The sequence below is a fragment of the Rhinoderma darwinii genome, chromosome 1 (genome assembly GCF_050947455.1).
Source record: "Rhinoderma darwinii isolate aRhiDar2 chromosome 1, aRhiDar2.hap1, whole genome shotgun sequence".
In the NCBI taxonomy this organism is placed as follows: Eukaryota; Metazoa; Chordata; class Amphibia; order Anura; family Rhinodermatidae; genus Rhinoderma; species Rhinoderma darwinii.
In genome coordinates, this window is record NC_134687.1 from 67,845,793 (window position 1) to 67,868,932 (window position 23,140).

General features: G+C 38.6%; 1 protein-coding gene across 1 annotated transcript in view; it reads right to left on the reverse strand.

Moving 5' to 3' along the window:
* Positions 1-20,810, reverse strand: part of KCTD8 (potassium channel tetramerization domain containing 8) — a 166,497-nt gene extending 145,687 nt beyond the window's left edge. The window contains exon 1 of the mRNA XM_075859498.1: positions 19,685-20,810. Coding sequence (XP_075715613.1) covers positions 19,685-20,483 — 799 coding nt within the window. The 5' untranslated portion in view covers positions 20,484-20,810. The remainder of the gene's footprint in view (positions 1-19,684) is intronic.
* Positions 20,811-23,140: the final 2,330 nt, after the last annotated feature.

Below are 23,140 nucleotides of genomic sequence, written 5' to 3' on the forward strand. Positions count from 1 at the left end.
GTGGGTGTGGTTATGAAAATAAAGGGCTTGCTAATGCAAATAGGGACATGGTAAGCTATTGCATCATATCTAGGCTGCACTTTCATGCAAACAAAAAAAGTCATGGAAGTTGAATTGCTGGTTGCAAACAGGTTATTCTTAAATAAAACAATATTTTTATAAAAACATATTTTATGTTCCATCTATTCACCCTAGGACTGAGCAAGTACTCTGCTTCAATAAGACTGATCATTAATAGTTACAAAATAATAACCCCTCTCCAGACATTCGGTGTATACATACGGTTCTGAAGGCAAAGTATTCCCGCAAACCGCAGTACAGTTACAGCTCTTAGAAACTGAGCCAGTGCCATCACCAACATGTGTCAGCTGTACTGGCAGTTTAACCACTTAGATGCCGTGGCAAATAGCGACCGCGACACCTAAGAGGTTTGTCGCCCATCGCTGATGGTCGCTATGTCAACCAGAGGCCGAACAATGGCTTCCAGGTCTGACATCTGCGAAAGCCTATTAGGCTGCCTGTCTGTGTAAAACTAAGAGTTATGATACATTGCACTACATAAATAGTGCAATGTATTATAACAGCAATCAGGCAGTTGAACCTTCAAGTTCCAAGGGGAAGCATGGAGCACGCTCACAGGCTAAGTGCGCTCTATACTCAGCGGGCATCAGCTGTGTTTTACAGCTGACAGCCGGGACTAATGGTCAAGAACAGCGATCGTTCTGTTCCTGGCCGTTTAACCCCTCAAATGCTGCGTTAAATCGTTACCGCAGAATCTGAGGCATTGAAAAAAGGGGGGTGGCCCCTTCTGACATCTCATCGGCGCCCCCACAATGCGATGAGGTGTCGATGGTTGTCATGGCAGCCCAGGGGCCTAATGAAGGTTCTTTCTGCCTTAGGCTAGATTCACACGAGCGTTTCCGTTTTACATCTGCAAAAAACTGACAAGTTTTTCATGCGTTGCAGTTCTGTGTGCCATCAGTGTTTGTTCTATGTGTCATCAGTTGTTGATATCAGTGTTGGTGCACATTTATTTATTTTTTATTTTTTTACTCTGCATTTCAAGGAACTGGTGCGTGAATCACGTGCGTCCGTGTGCTGTCCGTGATTTTCACGCACCCATTGACTTCAATAGTTGCGTGATCTGCAAAAAAATGCACAGGAATGGGGCATGTAGTGAGTTTCACACATGCTGCGTGAAAAACCTTCATGTCTGAATGACCCCATTGAATTGCATAAGTCTGTGTGACGGCCGTTGTTTTAACGCCCGTCAGATGGATATATTCAACGTTCGTGTCAATAAGGCCTGACACTGCAATACATTAGTATTGCAGTGTATTGTACCAACGATCTAACAATCGCTGGTTGGAGTCCCCTACGGGGGGGGGGGGGGGCTGATAAAATGTGTAAAAAAAAAGTTTACCAACGGTATTAGTAGTGAAAAAAAAATTTACAAAAAAAAACTTATCCCATTTGTCCTCTAAAGTAATGTAAAAATAAAAGTAAATAAACTATATTGGTATCACTGCTTCCGTAAAAGTCCAAAATATTATAATGTACCATTATTTACCTCAAACTGTGAACACCGTAAAAGACAAAAAATTAAAATGGCAAAATCGCACTTTTTTGGTCAACTTAGTCGTAAAAAAAATGTTAATAAAAAGTGATTTCAAAGTTATATGTACCAAAAAAATCATACCAAAAAAACTACAGCTCGTCCTGCAAAAATAAGCCCTCATCCCGCTCAATCCAACGAAAAATCTAAAAGTTATGGCCCTCAGAATGTGGTGAAAGAAATTATTTTTTTTAACTAAAGATTTTTTTTTTTAAAGTAGCAAAATATAAAAAAAAACTATATAAATTTGGCATCACCGTAATCGTGTTGAGCCACAGAATAAAGTTAAGTTGACATTCTAAAAAAAAATCTATACATAATTGGTATTGCTGTGGTTGTAACGACCTTAACTATCAAACTATAACATTATTTATTCCGCAGTGTGACTGCCGTAAAAAAAAATGATAAATAATAATGCCAGAATTGCTGTTTCTTGGTCACTTCACCTAAAAAAACGTAATAAAAAGTGATAAAAAAGGTGCATGCACCCCAAAAAGGTACCAGTAAAAGCTACAGCCCGTGCCACAAAAAAGCAATCTCGACGGAAAATGAAAAGAGTTATGGCTCTTAGAATATGGCAGCACAATAAATTATTTAAAAAAATTTATTTTATTTAATTGTGCAAAAGCTGTAAAACTTAAAATAAATACTATATAAATTTGGTATCTCCGCCATCGCACTAACCCACAGAATAAAGTTAACAAACGTGTAGAAAGCGGAGAAGCACAGTATAGTGATGCAGGTGCTAAGCATCTGGTGGTCTGACCTTACCCCACTAAGACATGCAGTAAAGTAAAGCAGTACAGCAGCACTCTTTCCAAGTGAGAATCAGTGTTTATTCATCCAAGGTTTAAAGCAACGTTTCACCTCATCCATAGAGGAATTTTCCAGCTTGGAAGGAGTGCTGCTTCACTCTTTTTCATTAATTAATAAAGTTAAATGTATTTGTACTGCACGGTAAACGCCGTAAAAAAAATCAACTAAAAAACTATATGCGGAGTGTGGACCAAAAGGGGGATAAGGAAGGACATTTATCAGTGCGACACTGACCTGTGCAGAAAGGATTGCTTCACAGCGTAACACACAAATATGGATTATTTTACTGTTTTTTTTTAACCCAATTATTATACCACCTGACTATGTCCCTGATGTACTCTGCCCGGCTTACATATGCTCCCCCATTACAAAACGGAAGCACCAGCAATACTCAAACAATACTACTACCAAGCAAATCCACGCTCCAAAAGCCAAATTGTACTCCCTCCACTCTGAACCCTACAGCGTGCCCAAACAGCAGTTTACTTCCACATATATGGCATCGCCATACCCGGGAGAACCCTTTTAACAATTTTTGGGGTGTGTGTCTCCAGTGGCACAAGCTGGGCATGACATATTTGCCACTGAAATAGCATATCTAGGGAAAAATTAAAATTTTTACTTTGCACCATCCGCAGCGCAATCATTTATGGAAAAGACCTGTGGGGTGAAGATGCTCACTACACATCTTCATAAATGCCTTGAGGGGTTCAGTTTCCAAAATGGGGTCACTTCTCAGCGGTTTCTTTTATTATTTCACATCAGAGCTCTGCAATTGTGAACCAATACTGTGTAAGTTGCCAAATTAGGGCTCAATTTCACATGGTACTCTTTCACTCCTGAGCCCTGTCAAATGTCCAGGCAAAAGATTAGGGCCACATGTAGGGTGTTTCTAAAACCGGGAAACAGACCATAATAATTAGAGAGCTGGCTTGTTATGCTGGCACAAGCTGGGCACCACATATTGGCATATCTATGCAAAAAATCCCATTTTCACTCTGCAACATCGAGTGCACACTAAATTATGTAAAACACCTGCGGAGTTAACATGCCCACTACACCCCTAGGTGAATATGTTGAGGCGTGTCGTTTCCAAAATGTGGTCACTTCTGGGGGGGTTTCCACTGCTTTGGTCCCACAGGGGATTTGCAAATCGGACATAGCGCCCATAAACCAGTAAAATCTGCACTCCAAAAGCCAAATGGCGCTCCTTCCCTTCTGAGCCCTACTGTGTGCCCAAACAGCAGTTTATTACAACATATGGGATATTGTTGTATTCGGGAGAAATTGCTTTACAAATGTTGGGGTTCTATTTTCCTTTACTTGTTGAGAAAATTAAAAATATTTAGCTAAAGCTACGTCTTGTTGAAGAAAAGGGATTGTTTTTATTTTCACTGCCCAATTCTAATAAATTCTATGAAACACCTGTGGGGTTAAAATGCTCCCTACACCCCTAGATGAATTCCTCAATGGGTGAAATGGAGTCACTTTTTGAGCGTTTTCACTGTTTTGGTCCCTCAGGGGCTTTGCAAATTCGACATGGCCTCCGCAAACCATTCCTGCTAAATGTGGTCTCCAAAAGCCAAATAGCACTCTTTCCCTTCTGAGCCCTGCCGTGTGTCTAAACAGCCGTTTATGACCACATGTGGGTTATTGTTTTACTCGGGAGAAATTGCTTTACAAATTTAGCTTTTTTTCCTTTAGTCCTTGTGGAAATGAAAAAAAAATTAGCTAAACCTACATTTTCTTTGAAAAAATTTAGATTTAAATTTTTACGGCCTAATTCCAATAATTTCTGCAAAACACCTGTGCAGTTAAAATGCTCACTTTACTTCTAGATAATTTCCTTGAGGGGTGTAGTTTCCAAAATAGGGTCACTTGTGGGGGGTTTCCACTGTTTTGTCCCCTCAGGGGCTTTGCAAATGCGACATGGCCTCCGCAAACCATTCCTGCTAAATTTGAGCATCAAAAACCAAATAGCGCTATTTCCCTTCTAAGCCCTGCCGTGTGTCCAAACAGCCGTTTATGACCACATGTGGGGTACTGTTTTACTCGGGAGAAATTGCTTTACAAATGTGGTGGTGCTTTTTTTCCTTTAGTCCTTGGGAAAATGAAAACAAATTTGCTAAACCTACATTTTCTTTTAAAAAAATTTAGATTTTAATTTTTATGGCCTAATTCCAATAATTTCTGCAATCAACCTGTGGGGTCAAAATGCTCACTATACCCCTAGATAATTTCCTCGAGGTTTGTACTTTCCCAAATGGGGTCACTTTTGGGGTATTTCCTCTGTTTTGGCAACGCAAGAGCCCTTCACAGCTGACATGGTGCCTAAAATATATTCTAATAAAAAGAAGGCCCCAAAATCCACTAGGTGCTCCTTTGATTCTGAGGCCGGTGCTTCTGTCCATTAGCACACTAGGGCCACATGTGGGATATTTCCTAAATCTGCAGAACCTCTGCAATAAATATTGAATTGCATTTCTCTGGTAAAACTTTCTGTGTTACAAAAACAATGGATTAAAAATAAATTTCGGCAACAAAAAAAATGAAATTCCACCTCTACTTTGCTTTAATTCCTGTGAAACGTCTATAGGGTTAAGAAACTTTCTAAATGCTGTTTTGAATACTTTGAGGGTGAAGTTTTTAAAATGGGGTGACTTATTGGGGGTTTCTAATATATAAGGCCCTCAAAGCCACTTCACAACTGAACTGGCCCCTGTAAAAAATAGTCTTTTGAATTTTTTTTGAAAATGTGAGAAATTGCTGCTAAAGTTCTAAGCCTTGTAACGTCCTAGAAAAATAAAAGGATGTACAAAAAAAACTATGAAACATAAAGTAGACATATGGGGGATGTTAATTAGCAACAATTTTGTGTGGTATAACTGCCTGCCTGTACAAGCAGAGGTAATATTTAGATAAAAATAGTAAGGATGCACTCCAATTCGTTGGTGCTATTCAGGTTCGGGTTGTACCCCGCTCACAGATATGTAGAATAAACCCAAAAGCACTCCAAAGATACTCGACTGTATTAATTTCCAAGGAAGAATTATTTATTTTCATTCATTCCAAAATGGTATTTGTACAAAACAAAATTTATTTAATGCAAGCGATAGGCGTTTATAACGTTTCGGCCCATCCAAGGCCTTTCTCACACTCGCTGCACGTAATATCGGAGATACTAAAAGTAGAGTGAAAAAACACGGTGCCACATGTGTGTATCAATTATGAATTTGATGGGCAAAAGATCGTAACTGCTCACCTGTAAAGTTAAAAGTAATCCGCGAGTTCAAAGCTGCTGCCGATCCCAACGCAAAACTCCAAAGAGATGCCAAAATTGATTGATAAAGAATAAAAAACGGGATACTGAGGCGCTGCTTGATAAAGAGTTAATACATTTAATTGAGGTAGTATAAATAGACAATTGCTACGCGTTTCAACGCGTTTCAACGCCGGACTGGCGTCTGCCTTGACAACTTGGAGCGTCTGGCAGACGCCGATACACCAGCATACCTCTCCGATATTACGTGCAGCGAGTGTGAGAAAGGCCTTGGATGGGCCGAAACTTTATAAACGCCTATCGCTTGCATTAAATAAATTTTGTTTTGTACAAATACTATTTTGGAATGAATGAAAATAAATAATTCTTCCTTGGAAATTAATACAGTCGAGTATCTTTGGAGTGCTTTTGGGTTTATTCTACATATCTGTACAAGCAGATACATTTAAATTTAGAAAAATTTTAATTTTTTGCTAAATTTTGGTGTTTTCACAATTAAATACTAAATGTATCAAGCAAATTTTGCCAGTAACATAAAGTCCAATGTGTCACGAGAAAATTATCTCATAATCGCTTGGATAGGTAAAAGCATTCCGAAGTTATTACCACATAAATTGAAACATGTCAGATTTGAAAAATTAGGTTCTTTCAGGAAGGTCAAAAGTGGCGAAAGAGGGAAGGTATTAATGAAAGATTGCTTCATAGCATACCACACATCTATGGATTATTTTTATGATTTATTTACCCCATTATTATTCCTTTTTATTATGTCCTGATGTATCCCGCCCAGCTTACATATGCCCCCACATTATAAATGGAAATACCAGTAAAACCCCAAACAAAACCTACTTCCAACCAAAATCAGAACTCCAAAAGCCAAATGGCTCTCCCTCCCTACTAATCCCCCCTCCCCCTCCCCCCCACTGAGTGTGTCCAAACAGCAGATTACATCCACATATACTGTATGGCATTGCGATCGCCGGGAGAACCTGTTTAACTATTTATGGGTTTTGTGTCTTAAGTGGCACAAGCTGAGAACAACATATTGGGCACTGAATTGGCATATCAGAGGAAAAATTTTCACTTTGCACCGTGAACTGCGCATCAATTTCTGGAAAATGCCTGTAGGGTCAAAATGCTCACTACCTGCCTTGATAAATGCCTTAGGGGTGCAGTTTCCAAGATGGGGTCACTTCTCGGGGGCTTCCACTGTACTGGCACCTCAGGGCAATGCGACATGGCACCCGAACACCAATCCAGCTACATCTGTGCTCCATAAAGTAAAATAGCGCACCCTTTTAAAACCTGCCAAGTGCCCAAACAGCATGTTTATGGCAACATGTGGGGTATTGTTGTACTCGGGAGAAATAGTGTAACAAACTGTATGGTTATAATGCTGTCTGCACCCCTAAATGAATGCCTTTAGGGGGTATAGTTTCCAAAATTAAGTCACTTCTGAGGGTTTCACTGTACTGGTACCTCAGGTGCTCTGCAAATGCGATATCGTGGCCGAAAACCAATAAGGCAAAAACTGCACTCAAAAAGCCAAGAGACGCTCCTTCCCTTCTTAACGCTGCCATCTTCTCAAACAGCAGTTTATGACCAAATATAGGGTATTGCCGTACTCGATGAATTTGCATAACAAATTGTGGAGTGTTTTTTCTCCTTTTTGCCCCTTATGAAAATGAAAAATTTGGAGCTAAAACTACATAACATTGGAAAAAAAAATATTTTTGTTTTCACGGCCAAATTCTAATAAAATCTATGAAACACATATGGAGTCAAAATGCTCGCTACACCCCTAGTTGAATATCTTGAGGGGTGTAGTTTCCCAAATGGAGTCAAATCTCAGGAGTTTTCACTATACTGGTACCTCAGAGGTTCTGCAAATGTGACATGGCACCCAGAAACTAATTCAGTTTTTGCATCTTATTTGCAATACACAGTAATATATGATACAACTTACCTGTTAATGTCAATAAATGTTCAGAAGAAAACTAATGTGAGTCAAAATTGTGCTGGTGGCCCTATCCCTAAAAAAAGAGAGGCCGAGCAGAAGACAAGCTTTTGGTGCAGTTGACTTCTATTTTAAACTTGAAAGAATTTAGCATTAGAAATGGTGGAGAACCCCTCCAGGCCCCAAAATGGTGGTGGCCCCAGGACAATGAACCTGATTGCCCACACTATAATCCAACTATGACTCTTACTTAATGGTACACCCACTGGTATCCGTTGACAGAGACCACCCTTTTCTATTTTTTACAGTCAAAACAGCCAGTAAGTTAAAGTTATACATTTTTTTCAATGTAAAAAAAAAATGTAAGATTTAAAATAGATAGAAGAATCCAATAACAGAGAATAGATTTTCCAAAAAATAGCCCAAAAAATCTAATTTGCATTAGAGCACTGAAGTTAGACATTTGGTAAGTGGAATACGGTTTATGGTCTAATGAGTCTAATTTTTAGATTTTAAGAAACAACAGAAGGCAGTATGTACTCTGCTGGAAGAGTAAAGACTCTGCAAAAGATAACTACAACAATCAATAAAGCATGGTGGAGGATCAGTCCAAGTATTTAGAACAAAATCTGGAGTTAGTAATTTGCTTTTGATTGAACGTGCCTTGAATGCTGATAAATCCAAACAAATTTTAATACATCATGCAGTAGCCTCTAGAAAATTTTTGATTGGGAAAATATAAATTCTACTGAGATATAATGACTGAGCACACTGGTTTGGTGACCAAAACATACTAATCCTACAAAGAAGTTAGTAATATACATCACATTTATACCCTGAATGGATTAACGTTGAGTCTACAATGGAAAATAATTCAGGTGAAATTAGTAATATATAATATAAATTAAATTATAGCATGCAATACCAATCTGCTGCATCTAAAGCTAACAAAATATTATATTGTATTAAGAAGGTCATGGCTTCTAGAGTGAAGTCCAGTTTTGGGCACCAGTTACTAAAAAGGTTGTCAAGAGTCTTAAAGAGGACCTGTCACCTCTCCTGACACGTCTGTTCTATTAAGTATTTGTATTCCCCATGAAACAACAATTACAGAGCATCTTTTCTCAGAACTCAACATTGTGTAATTCCTCTGTTATTCCTCCTAGAAATGTATGAATAAATTGAAACTGGGTGTTACTAGTGGGGGGGGGTGTGTCCTTACACAGACTGATAATGTCCAATCAGTACTAACAGAGTGAAACTGTGTAGAAACGTACCCCTTTGACAAGGGAAGTTGTAACACCCACTTGTCAATTTATTAATTAATTTCTAGGAGGAATAACAGAGTAATAGCACAATGTAGAGTTCTAAGAAAATATGTTTTTCAAAAAAAATTTAGTTTTTTTTTTTTATTCGGAATACGAGTTTTTACTAAAATTGACAAGTCAGGCGAGGTGACAAGTCCTCTTTAGGAAAAGTGAAATAAGGGCAATTCTATTCATTAGGGGACTGGAAGATCCCAGTAATTATATAAGAAAAAGTTGTCAAAGACTTACCCTAGAGTAAGGAAGGCTTGGGGGTATGATACATTTATATAAATATCCCTTATAAAAGTTTGATAAACTATTAGCAGACCTTTACCGAACACAAGGTCACTGCTTGTATCTGAAGATTAGCTTAACTCAAAATATAAAACCATTACCTTATTATCCAAACCGTAAAGCCATAAAAAATACCTAACAGGAAATAGTGATGGCAGAACATTTTCACAGATTTAAGAAAGGTTAAACATTTTCTTTGAGAAACCCAACATACAGTACAGGGATACTGGTATTGAAGGGGTTGTCCACTACTGGACAACAGATGACCTATCCACAGGATAGGTCATCAACATATGATCGGTGTTTGTCCGACACCCGGACCCCGCACTGATCAACTGCTCCGTCTGCCTTCGGGCACCGGAGGTCTATGCTGGATGCAGATGGCCCCGGTCACAGTCAAGTTAGTAGGAGCAGAGCTGCAGTTCTGCAGCACGGCCACTATGCAATGTACAGAGCCAACTGCTTCCGGCTCCGTACATTGCATACTGTCCAATAACATATCGGTGCCCACAGGCAGCCAGAGTAGCTGATCGTGCGGGGTCCCGGTGATCATATACTGATGACCTATCCGGTAGATAGGTCATCAGTTGCCCTGTAGTGGAAAACCCCTTTAACAATGTGCAGTAGATTATTGATCTGGGAATCTTTCCGATTACCAGAAGGGGGTCAGAAAGGACATAGATATTAGTTTGAACATTATAGATAGATATATCTTGTTTTTATTCCACTTAGTATGAAAAGAATGGTAAAATACTAGAACATTTTTGTTTATGTAGTTAATATAGTTAATTGTTGTTTATGAAGTTAATATAATTAGCGCCATCCACATATACAACCAATTTAATACAATATTGCGACATTCTAGCAAAATCCTTGACAGGCTGTAAATCCACATCACAACCATTGGATGGTCAAACATAGACACATATAGCATAAGCATCTCGTGACAGAGTATTGTGAAATAATGTTTTTTTCATTTTCAAAGTTGAACATCTCGCGCCACACATCTCAGGATATGTTAAGATAAGAGGAAAGGTAAGGAAGGACACATCTGTACATTTGATTCATAGAACAGTTTTGTGCATACATGATGTAAATATGGATGGTACTGATTACTTTGTCACTGTTGTAATATTAGCAGATATCAGAGGTGCAACCTAATCTGTAACAGGGTCCTCCACCTTTCATGTGCCACTTAATATACTTATGTCTTATAATGTGGCAGAGTGTCCACTAATGTGGCCTTTGGACCCACTGAGGCACCAAGTGTGACTACTACCTCTGCACCCCTTATAACTACGCCGCTGGCAGACATGCTAAAAGCTGTATACACACCAACCAGCAGATGTGCATTTGTCATATACAGTATATGGCTGAAAAACGATTACCCTATTTAGAATTGATCAAACCAGCTCTCAGCAATATCTATAGACAGGGTCAGACTGACCCACCAGGGGATCAGAGGATACTCCAGTGGATACTCCAGAGGATACTCCTGGGTCTGAAATTATAGTGTGACTCATCAATAGTATAGGGCGCGTGTCCATTTTTTCGAGGCTATTGCACAAATTTGCTAATTTTCCTTGTTACTAACATGTCCTTGGAGAGTGGTAACTTCTAAGCTTACCATACAATTCAAAGAAAACATAGTTTGATATAGCTGCATAGTGGGCCCTCAGAATAATTTTCTTTGAAGGGCCCAAGATACTTCAGTAAATAATGTCCATAGATAATGTCCTAACATTTTTTTACCTAAATGTGCAATTCTGTCTACAATGCTTTGTACTGTTCATAAGGCCTTATTCACACGAACATGTCCGTTTTTCATGCGAAAAAAAAGCAGCATTTCTCTTGCATTGCAGTTCCATATGACATCAGTGTACGGGGGCGCGTCTGCATTTGTCATCCATATGTCACGTTTTTGTTACGTCCGCAAAAAAAGGAGGTGGGTTTTCTTTTCCTCACCATCTCTTTAGCAACTGTTGCGTGAATCACGGAGAGCACACGGATGACGTCCGTGTGCTGTCCGTTTTTTTCACGCACCCATTGACTTCAATGGGCTGCGTAGTGCGCAATAACGCCCCAAAATAGGACATGCAGTGAGTGTAACGCTACGGACACACGATGCGTGAAAAACAACGCATGTCTGAATAGCCCCATTGACTCTAATTATTCCCATAAATATATTTTCTGTGGAAACTAATTTTCAAAGTTGCATTTCAAAGCCGTTCCATAAAAAATGTTTATAAACTGTCTGGGGGAGCATGCATTATTTATTAAGTAGAACTGATTATTGTCTGTGCATCTGTGCTGCTCAGTGTTAACCAGAGAGTCTGACAGGTGCAGGTGCACCTAATTCACAGAAAGAAAATTGCATACTAGAAATAGAATTACAGTTATATATTTTGTCAAGAAACCAACTGGAATAAATAATTAAAACCACAAAATATGCACATAAAGAACTATGTGCATTAACTTTTAAAAAGGGTTTTCTCATCTTTAAATATTGTGTGTAAATAGTTTAAATGCAGTAAGATTAGTCACTTACTAATGTACTGTCTGTAGCAGAAATGCCCTCTGTAAGCCAGTCTCACATGCAGTCACATGATCATGCCCCTAGTGTTTATCTCCTGCTTGTGTGACATTCATATACAGAACACGTGGTTGTCTCCCCTCTCCACCTGCCTGAAGTACTGGAGGTCATAAATGACATGCCTCTTATCTCTACTTCTCCCTGCACTCCCTCCCAGTCTCTGGAAGGATAATGTTTCACATGCTGGGTAGCCGATAGTGAGCAACAGAATAGTAAGTAGAACAGCCGGAGTAATTACAGCACCATGTTAAACCTGGTAATAGAGGGGCACGCAGGCAGCTGTAAATAGAAATAATGTATGTCAGAGGAGAGAGGAATGATGGGAACTGTAGTTCTTTATATGGTAATCCCTCCCACAGCAATTCTAGCAAAATGAAAATAACAGAGCTGCACTGATCTGGACAACATAATGAAAATGAAAAATAACTACTTCTGAACTATGGTGGCTCCATCTGCTGAGCATTCAGACACATATAGAGAGTTTCTTTTGTTTTCATAAGCTCGGAAAACTCCTTTAAAGAGCTATTTTAAGAAACCCTCCACTAATTGCAGTTATAGATGCAGCATTGCTCAGGGATGGTTATCACATTTTATTTAAAAATATATTGGCCAGTTTATTCTCCGCTGTGATCCTGTACTGTCCCATATTTCAAGTTAAACAGCAAAAAATACCTATAAAAGTCTTGTATATGTGTCCCAAAACACATTAATGTTCTTATTTTCCTCCTTTTAATCCCCAAGTGCTACAGCATGTGAAAAGTATGTTTGCAAACAGATGGCGCTTTGAATGCTTTATTCATGGCTTTGTCAAATGATGACATCTTTTATGCAGGCCTAAAAATCATGGTTGTCGGCAGCACAACTCCCCGAGTAAAAAGGGGATGTGTTGACGACAATATGTAAACTGCATGAGGACTAAATGATCGTATTAACAATCGTTTGTCTCTACACAGTTGATACCGGCCCATGTAAAGAGGATTCAAACAAAGGATGAGAGCTGCTAATAACATGTCGATCGAAGCTTGTTTAATTTATAACCTGTCAGTGTAAATCATCCTTAAGACCCACTTATTCATTCTTCCAGCCAATGATGGAGGGGTTCACGAGACAGACAATTGTTTACTCTGTAAGGCTTTGTTTACATCTGCGTGACCTCCGTCACAGATCTGGTCAAAAATGCAGTTTCTGGTAAAACAATAAAAACTATGACTGAAACCCGACCCAACCAATTAAAGTCAATGGATTCTGTTGGGCGCTGTTGGTGCCCGTCATGCGACAGAATCTAGCACTTCCGGTCTTTCTTTGTTCTGCTCCTATGAGCAGAACAACACAAAAACCGAAATACAAATGTGAATCCAGCCTAAGCCTAAGGGTATGTTCACACGCAGTGACCAAAAACATCTGAAAATACGGATTTTCAGAAGTTTTTGTAGCAACTCGCGTTTTTTTGCGGCGTATTTTACGGACGTTATTGGATCTGTTTTTCAATGGAGTCAATGAAAAACGGCTCCAAAAACGTCCCATGAAGTGACAAGCACTTCTTTTTCGAGGGCGTCTTTTTACGCGCCGTATTTTGACAGCGACGCGTAAAATGACACCTCGTGGCAACAGAACACCGTAAAACCCATTGAAAGAAATGGGAAGATGTTTGTAGGCGTAATGGAGCCATTTTTTCAGGCGTAATTCGAGGCGTAAAACAGTGCGTGTGAACATACCCTAATTGTTTGTGGAGAAACGTGTAGGTAACATTCCATATTAGATGCAGACAATGTCAGGGTGCACCATTGGGCATCCCACTGGGCTGATGAAGTGTCGGGCGGGTTGGCGATTGCGTACCCTACACAGTCCTGCTGACTGAAAAAAAGGAAGGATTTTTCAGTAGGTTTTTTTTCCTAATTCATGTTTATACCTAGCATATCTTAAATGCTATGTACACCATTGAAAAAGTTTATATATATAAACAAGTGTGACTGGTGCAACTTTGTAGTTACATTTTATTTAAAAATATTTTTACTTTTGATATACAGCTACTTTGTATCCTGTATACAGAGCAGCTGTTTCTTGCACTGAGAGCTGAGACCTGAATCTGTCAGGTCAGTGGTTCAGTGGATGCGGGTCCTGCTTGTCTCTGACACGGAGGATCTACCTGTTTTCGATCACATCTACGGTAAGTTATGAACTTATCGATCCTGTGTGACAGAGACACGTAGGACGCACTTTCACTGAACCCATCAGTGCCGCTGACCTGACGGATACAGATTTCAGAGCACGATATAGCTGCTTTGTATAGAAGATACAAGGCAGCTGTATATAAAAAAGTAAAAATCATTTTTAATAAAATGTAATTACAAAGTTGCACCAATCACACAGGGCCAGAAGACATGTTTCTATCATACATTTATGGTATATCCATGCACAACCTGTGCATACGTATGCTAGACATGTCTAAGATGAGAAACCCCTTTAATATGAAATAATTAATTTAAAAAAAATAGTATTACATTTATTACAAAATAATAAAATTGCTAGTTATGCAATGTGAACTAATATAACTAGTATGAAATGTAATGATATATATATAAATATATATATATATATATATATATATATATATATATATATATATATTAAAGTGCAAAAACCTATACACACATCTGTGTAAAGACAAACAACATAATGTATATGTATATATATATATATATATATATATATATATATATATATATATATATATATATAATGTATAATTTATATTTGCATTTCTAAAGGACATTGTTTGAGTGCATTACAACATGAGCTGTCTTAGTTAATATATGTCCAACATATCAGGTTTCATTTATTGTAAGATTTTGGGTCTTCTAGTGTAGGATAACCTTCTCAAATGATAGAAGTGTATTTATACCTATAGATAAAATGCTGATTGTGTTTTTCCAGTTTTCATTATGCTACTTAACTGCTGACCTACTGTAAAGCAAACCAAAAGGATGACTAAAAAAGTGCTGGCATCTGTCATATATACATATACTGTACAATCAGCAACATATAACTGTACAAACACTAAAAATTCAATGATCTAACGCACAGAAAATCACAGATTTGTAAGAAGTCAGAGTCACATTGTGTTACGATAAAGTAAACGAAAATGCAAACAAATGAACACACAAATAAATGTTGTTACTTATTCTCAGATATATATAAGTCTTCAAAGTGAATCTTTGGGCACATTTTTATAATTGGTAAATTGGACCTACCAGGATAATTGAACCTACCAGGGTTATAATCTTTTTATTTTATTGGTCGCCCAAATGAAAGTTTTTAAGATGCTTTGCTCATTAATTTATAGTTCGATGGCACCACAGTCAATAACAACTGCTGCGGTCCGTTACAGGGTATACAGCAGTAGTTGTCAAAACCACACCTCTCTTTCGAACATCAGTCAGTTTCTGCCGCTATTGGCTGACGCTCAACAGTCTGAAATAAAGTTTCACCCCTTGCACGGTGTGCTCACATGATATTTAGATCTTTCTGCTCCAATTCAGCTGCTTTTTTCCGCCTTTCAATCGAAATACAGAAGAAGGTAACGTAAAAGAAGTAAGAGGGTTCTCAGCATTAGTAGTGTCAAGTGCATAGAGCATGTAAGGGTCATTGATGGGTTTCGCTTGACACCATGGCTGTGCTACCTATCAGTAGCTTTCAGCTGCTTAAAACATGACATTAATGGTGTATAGCTTCAGCCAATAGCTGATATGATGCTATAAAAGGAGGTTTGGTTTTGAAAACCACTGCAGAATTCCCCCAAAATGTGGTTATTATGTCCTGTGGGTCTTGGACCTATAGTGAACAGAGAACCTTAGTAACTGGATTTGGGGGACCAAAGGAAAAATTACCCTAGTGGGTTCATTGTACGTATTGGAAAAAGTATCTTGGATTTTCATGTTAAATACACGTTACAAATGCCTTTTATGAATCCTTACTAGATATACTACTATGAAAATAGTTGTTTAGTCTATGCAACCTCCACAACTATTCTGTAGGTGCTCCTATACTCCAAGGAGAAAGAACTGATGACATGAGTGTAACATGAGCATAACATGCCGTTGATGGTGGTTGCTCCTATTGAATTGTACATAACACCTCAGTGAACCCAATAAGTAATTATTTTACATGGCAATTGTTCTAAGTAAGCGTGGAGAGCACTTTATTTATTGTTGTTGTTATTATTATTATTATTATTATTATTATTAATAAGCTAATATTCTTGTTATATGACACATCTATACCTTACCCATCAAATTTTTTTACATTTATAATTGGCAATTAAATAAAATTACACATACATTATCACACAAAATAACACTATAATGTCACCAGTAAGATTCCAGAGGAGTTGTAAGAGCATGATTTGGCTAAATCATAGTAAATGAAACTTTGTAAACGCAAATATCTCATCCATTACTCAAAGCCAAAAAACTTCATTTCCTGAGGAAAAACTTGGATACAACTGCAGCATGCAACAGCTTGAGGCAAAACTGTAAATGTCAACTTATTATGTTTTCTGTGATCTTATGTGCGTCGATTGTGTGAAAGACATTCACCTTAAGATATTAACTACAGCTCTGGGATTAAAATCAGACCAATTAGGTTATATGTAATACTCCATGCACTGGAATTTTTTTTTTTTTTTTAAAGAATCAAAACTTTTGGGTAAATAAGGCTAAATAAAATTGCTAAACTATACAATTTAGAAACAAAACATCTCCTGATTACCGTTATTACACAAGAAAAACATTCTTTATTGGGACACGATAGAGTTTAAACAGTGTCTGAGCACACTGTGTAATTTGTTAGGGAAAATTGTTGGTAGTACTGTGTGAGTAAACCTATTTGTTACAAGCAGTAACAAAGAGTTACCAATTGTTATCCCAGTTTAGATAGTTATGGTATGCACCTCTCCATACAGTCTTTACCTGGATGTGGCCACCACTGCCCACCTCATCTCATCGAACTTTTGTCAGGAGAGTCCCACTTTTCATATAGGCGCTGGTCCCAAACTATCAGACATTTATGGCCTATCCTGTAGGTTTTATTGAATAAAGTGAACTGTCCCCCATGGCTTATGAATTGACTGAGAACTCCAGTGTAATCCATTGAAAAAACTTGTTCAATGTTTCCTTAGTTTTAGAGACCCTTTATTAACACTTAAGCCAACCACATAAAACAGGTCTTACATTATTTTTTTTGCAATATAATATATTCAGAGAAGAAATTGGGAAATGCTGCTCAATGAAACATCAAATCAAAGGTGAGATTTCTGAAAAACATTACACGCTCTGCTCATCCTCATTTTCTATATATTCGGTTATACTCCCCTCCTACCATTCTACAACCTCGCTATTAATATGGTGCCTTATTCACCAGTGACACACAGAATTATAGCATCTAAAGTGCAGAGTGTTATCATTTCAGTGATCGAATAAAAGATAGTCCTGTTACTTTGAATTGGTTTGCTAAACCTTTAAATCAAGACATGGTTCAACACTAGAAATCTGTGTGAAACATGTTTGAGTTAATCTAAGAGAGTCAATTGATTCATACCTACAACTGACGACACCCCACTAGAAATAAAAGTCTATGCTGTCGCTTGTTGACGGATACTAAGGCCATCTCGGACGTGAAAAACTGAAGTTTTTTACGTCCGAGGTGCATTCGTGCTCTGCACTGTGGGACGCGATGTCTCGCATCACCCATAGATGAGAGTCTATGGAGGGATGCGTGACGCATGAAAAAATAGGACATGTCCTATTTTCTCACGGACCCTTCACACGGTCCGTTGAAACAACGGCTGTGTGAACGGCCACATTGAATTACAAAGGTCCATGGGACGGCCGTTTACCATGCTCGTGTAAATAAGGCCTAAGAGTAACTGTACAAAATTGAAAATTCCCTGGAATTTTCTGCTGTTTTTTTAAATTACTCACACTGCTCCCATGGCTTTTTACCACAAAGTTAAAGATACTATTAAACACTTTTTTTACCTTCATGTTTTATTTATACCTTTTTCTACTTGTAAACAATCCCTGTGATATCTTAAAAAATTATTTTTTTTTTAAATCATGAAATTCTAAAATCTTATATAATGCAAATTAATGATGATTAAATAATATAACAGGGTTACCTGCAGTTCTATAGCATACCACACATAACACCATGATATCTTGATGAGTTTTACCAAATGATGAATCCAGTCTGCTACATTGACATATATAGCTCGGTTACATCTCTTCATTTGTATGTGTCTTTTTTTTCAAATCCAAAGTCTATTAGACAATTTGAAGGGGCTTTATGACATTAGAGAGAAGGTCTCCTTTTTCCCCCAAGAAACAGCACCACTATTGTCTTTAGACTGTCCCTGGTATCGCTTCTCAGCTCTATTTAAGTAAATGAGGCTGGACTGCAATACCAAACACAGCCTATGGGCAAGGGTGGCAGTGTTTCTGGGAAAAAAAAGCAGACACAATGTAAGAGGATTATTTTCTTAACCTAACACTTACACAATTAGCTACCTATCCATTCTTACACATATCACTTGTCTTAAATTCAAACATTTTATTTCCAAAGAATTGCATTTTTCTCTCCCTCCGCTTATGACATTTGTCAGCAACTGCTACTTTAGGCTGCAGAACCAAATTTGATATTTTCTACAATTCCAGTCTCTTGCATTAACTGTTAACACAGCAATATCACAGAATGGCCTAGTACCCACCAATATGATTGTTTCACTCAAAGCCTCTACAGCAGCTAAGAATCCCATTAAACTGCTTGACGACGGCTCTTGACTCTTGACAGAAAAATACTCTGAAGTATTTTCCTGTTTGTCTTGTAGATGACTTACCATTAAACCTCATTACTCAGGACTACTGTGCTTTTATTATACACTTAGGATACATTTGAAAGGTTTGGGGTTAGCAACAAACAGAGGATGTTTAGAAGAGATACTAGCATGACATATATAACATTCACCTTAATGATTGTAGAATTGACTAACATAAAATATGTAAAATTGTCCATTTCGATATCAATTTAATATATAGTATTTTCTTATGTACTAAAAAAAGATCAGTATTTGCCTCATGGTTTCTGTCTCTAGCACACATTTAATCTGCTTTTACCCATCGTATGCTTACTCCAGATGGAGAGTGTTGATTTTATAGCTAATGAGAAAGAGAGGAATTGCAGACATGGTTTAATCCTTTGTGCCAAAACAAATGTGGGCAATAAATCAAAGCCAAACCACAGCATTCACTGTAATGAAAACAAAACAAGAATCATTTGATAATGCTCAGCAGCTTTTTTTATATGAGATATTCAATCAAACTTCCTTTCAGGACAGAGTTCCATCTTGGTCCCTTTCAGATGTTGTTTTGCTTAAAGGGGACCAATATAAAGACATTGTAGAGCTGAGTTTGCCAAGTGGCACAACTTTTGTGATATGAATACATGTTATCTGAGATTCTCCACAGAATTGCAGGTGTCTCAACTTAGCGAGTGATCATGATGCTCAGAGGAAACACTAGCTCTGCTTCATCTGTACATTTCAAGTCTCGTGCCATTTATCATTGATTTAGTGTTGTGAACCTATTTTATTAACACTATGACTGTTGCCTTTCCATATGTATTTGCTAGCATGTTTATTTATTTAGATTTCTACCTTTGTGTTCAAGGCATCTTGTTGAAAAATTGTAAAGAAACAGTTTGTGCAGTTTTGAATTACATGATTTATATATAAAACCAACGTAAATGTATAAGAAGTAAAGTGACTTACTGTAAAAGATGTACTCGGTATAACTGCTCCAGATTTTGTCATCCCTATACTGGTTTACGAAGGCTGCTGTTCCAGTTGAATTGCAGGCTACCATGTGAAACCCAGCTTCAGAAAGCCTGTCAAAAGCTTGCTCCAAGTAAGTGAATTTTAGGTAGAACCTAAAAGTGTACTTTTCTGGAGGACGATCAGGATCTCTACTCTCATTCAAAGTTTCTCCAAAAACTTCTTTAGCCAGAGCTATTCTACCACATACCATAATCCTGGCCACTCTTCTGAACTTAGCATCAGCCTGGTTATCCCTCACCATGGTGTAGGAACCTCTGTAGCCTATAGTGATAAAACCAGATTTTTTGTCTAGGGCTGCAGTTCTGATCAGGTCACTGCTTTGTGAGTTCTCTTCTAGATCACTCTGACAACCTTCATCATTCAAAGAGCTCTGTTTGGTTACTTTAGGCGTCAGTAGCTTCACCAGGTCGCCGAGCTGGAAATATTCAGCCTCTCTTAAAAGTCTTTCCTTTTCTGGGAAGTGATCTGGGAGAGAGAGCTGCTTGTCTCTTAGAAAGTCCAGTACATACCTGAAGAGGAAGCCATCCCTGTCTATAAAGAATCGAGACCTGTTATCTCTGGGAAGCTCCTTGACATTGTTCCTAGAGAACATACTGTACAGAGTGCTTTCCGGAACGCTGGTAAGTGTAGAGTACTTTGTAACATAAACTTGGCCGCCCACGTTCAGCTCTACCACGTCCGGAAAGGGATAAGACATTTCGCTGATAGGGAGGATTGTATCTTTCAGAGCCATGTCTCCACATCAACATGCAGAAAGTGATGGATTCAGAGCACAGTGTCCAGTGCAATAGCTTTGAATTAAATCCACACCCAGAGCACTCCGCTAAAGCTCCGAGACTTCTATTCAGCTCCACACAGAGCAGCTTTCAGCACCATGGACAATGGCACAAAATAGTCTAAATGCCCCAACAGCAGAGCACTGATCAGCACCGAGGACAGCAGCACATTATAGTCTATGCAGCTCCAGAGCAGAGCAAGGATCAGCACCAAGGACAGCAGCACATAATAGTCTATTCAGCCGCGCAGCCGAGCAATGATCAGCACCACTGACAGCAGCACATAACACTGTACACTGCACTGAGAGCTTCCAGGGAACAGAGCTGACGTCACTCCAACTGCAGGCTGGGCTTCAGGAAACTTTTCCCACATCTGTCTTTTAAAGGCGCATGTTCCTTTTACATGAGCTGGACGTTGTGTGTCCCCATGAGCCCATATACAAGAGATAGCAAATTAATATACTATGAAAAACATAATACTAAATATACAGTAGTTCTACATCACTATTACTAGAAAACATTTCGTTTTTTACTTTGCTGCTGTCAGCTGCCTCTATTTCATTTATTATACATTTTTTACACTTCATCTCAGAAATCTTTCTTTATGTGGAACAGTTAGGATTCTTCAGTACATGATCGGAAATAATAGAGTTACTAATAATTATATTAGGTATTGATAATAATAAAAACAAAAGGAATACAAGTTATGTCAGTTTGAAAATGACATGATTTCACATTTTGGTGCACTGTTCACAGTTGCAGGATTATGCTGCCTACTAAGATTACTCAAAACAGTGAACACTTAAGCATGGCAACTATATAAAGTCATGTTAAACATAAACCATTTACTCTGCCCATGGTATTCAGAATTGGGAGTATTGCAGTCGGAAAGCTGAGTCTAATCAATTTAAGTTGAAATATATATATATATATATATATATATATATATATATATATATATATATATATATATATATTCTTTTAAAAAAAATCTTTGCTTTAATGTGCAATCAAACAGTTAGGGCATGACCACACATGGCGGAATTCCTCCGCAACTGTCCGCATCCATGCCGCACAGAATCTGCGTTGCAGATTCTGCTGCGGATCTGCACAAAATGTGCAGTACATTGATGCGGACTAGCTGCTGCGGACTGCGGGAAAAGTGCTTCCCTTCTCCCTATCAGTGCAGGATAGAGAGAAGGGACAGCACTTTCCCTAGTGAAAGTAAACGACTTTCATACTTACCGGCCGTTGTCTTGGTGACGCGTCCCTCTTTCGGCATCCAGCCCGACCTCCCTGGATGACGCGCCAGTCCATGTGACCGCTGCAGCCTGTGCTTGGCCTGTGATTGGCTGCAGCCGTCACTTACACTGAATCGTCATCCTGGGAGGCCGGACTGGAGACAGACCCAGGGAGTTCTCGGTAAGTATGAACTTATATATTTTTTTACAGATACATGTATATTGAGATCGGTAGTCACTGTCCCGGGTGCAGAAACAGTTACTGCCGATCGCTTAACTCTTTCAGCACCCTGGACAGTGACTATTTACTGACGTCTCCTAGCAACGCTCCCGTCATTACGGGAGCCCCATTGACTTCCTCAGTCTGGCTGTAGACCTAGAAATACATAGGTCCAGCCAGAATGAAGAAATGTCAAGTTAAAAAAGCAAGACGCATCCGCAGCACACATGACATGTGCATGACAGCTGCGGACTTCATTGCGGAACTTTGAATCTCCATTGAAGTCAATGGAGAAATTCCGCCATGAGTCCGCCACTGCTCCGCAACAGACAGAGCATGCTGCGGACACCAAATTCCGCTCCGCAGCCTATGCTCCGCAGCGGAATTGTACGCATCGTGTAAACGAACACTGCTAAATTAAAGTGAAAGTCAATGGAGAAACGGCTCCGCTGCGGATTAACGCTGCGGAGTGTCCGCAGCGGAATTTAAGTGAAATTCCGCTATGTGTGAACCCGCCCTTATTGAACTCTGGTTTAAATATCTAGAAAGATGCCTATTTAGTTTAAACTGCAATAGTGGTTATCGCTTGGATTGCTTTCATTTCTGAGGCCCTCTGCACAAATGGTGGATCTGTTTCCGTTTCAATGCATGGAAATATGCAATAAAGTACAGTATAATGCATGGGAATGGGGTTTAAAAAAATTCTATCCACATGCAGGGGGGGGGGACAGAGATATGAGAGCATGCTTTAATCTAATGCATATTTGTTCCAGACTTTGCAGTGGATTTTAGGGTGAACTGTTGAAACTCTGAATAGGAAGAGGGACATCAGATTTCTTGCTGTATTTTACTGATTAACAATGCGCTGAAGGATCACAAGCAAGGTATAAGGCATGTGATAGAGGGCTGGGACATACATTCCTATACATGAAACTTCGGCTCTATGCCAATAACTTAGACACAACAGTGGGATGCTGGAAATGTCCTAACTTTTGATAAATAGTCCACTAACATGATTGAAGTCAGACGCGTACTGTTGACATTCCTCCCTAGGAAAGAGGAAGAGAGGCATCCTTACCAGAGAATTCCCAAATACTGACATTGCAGACGTTAATAACTTGTTAATAAAAAGGTTACTTGATGGTTTTCATAG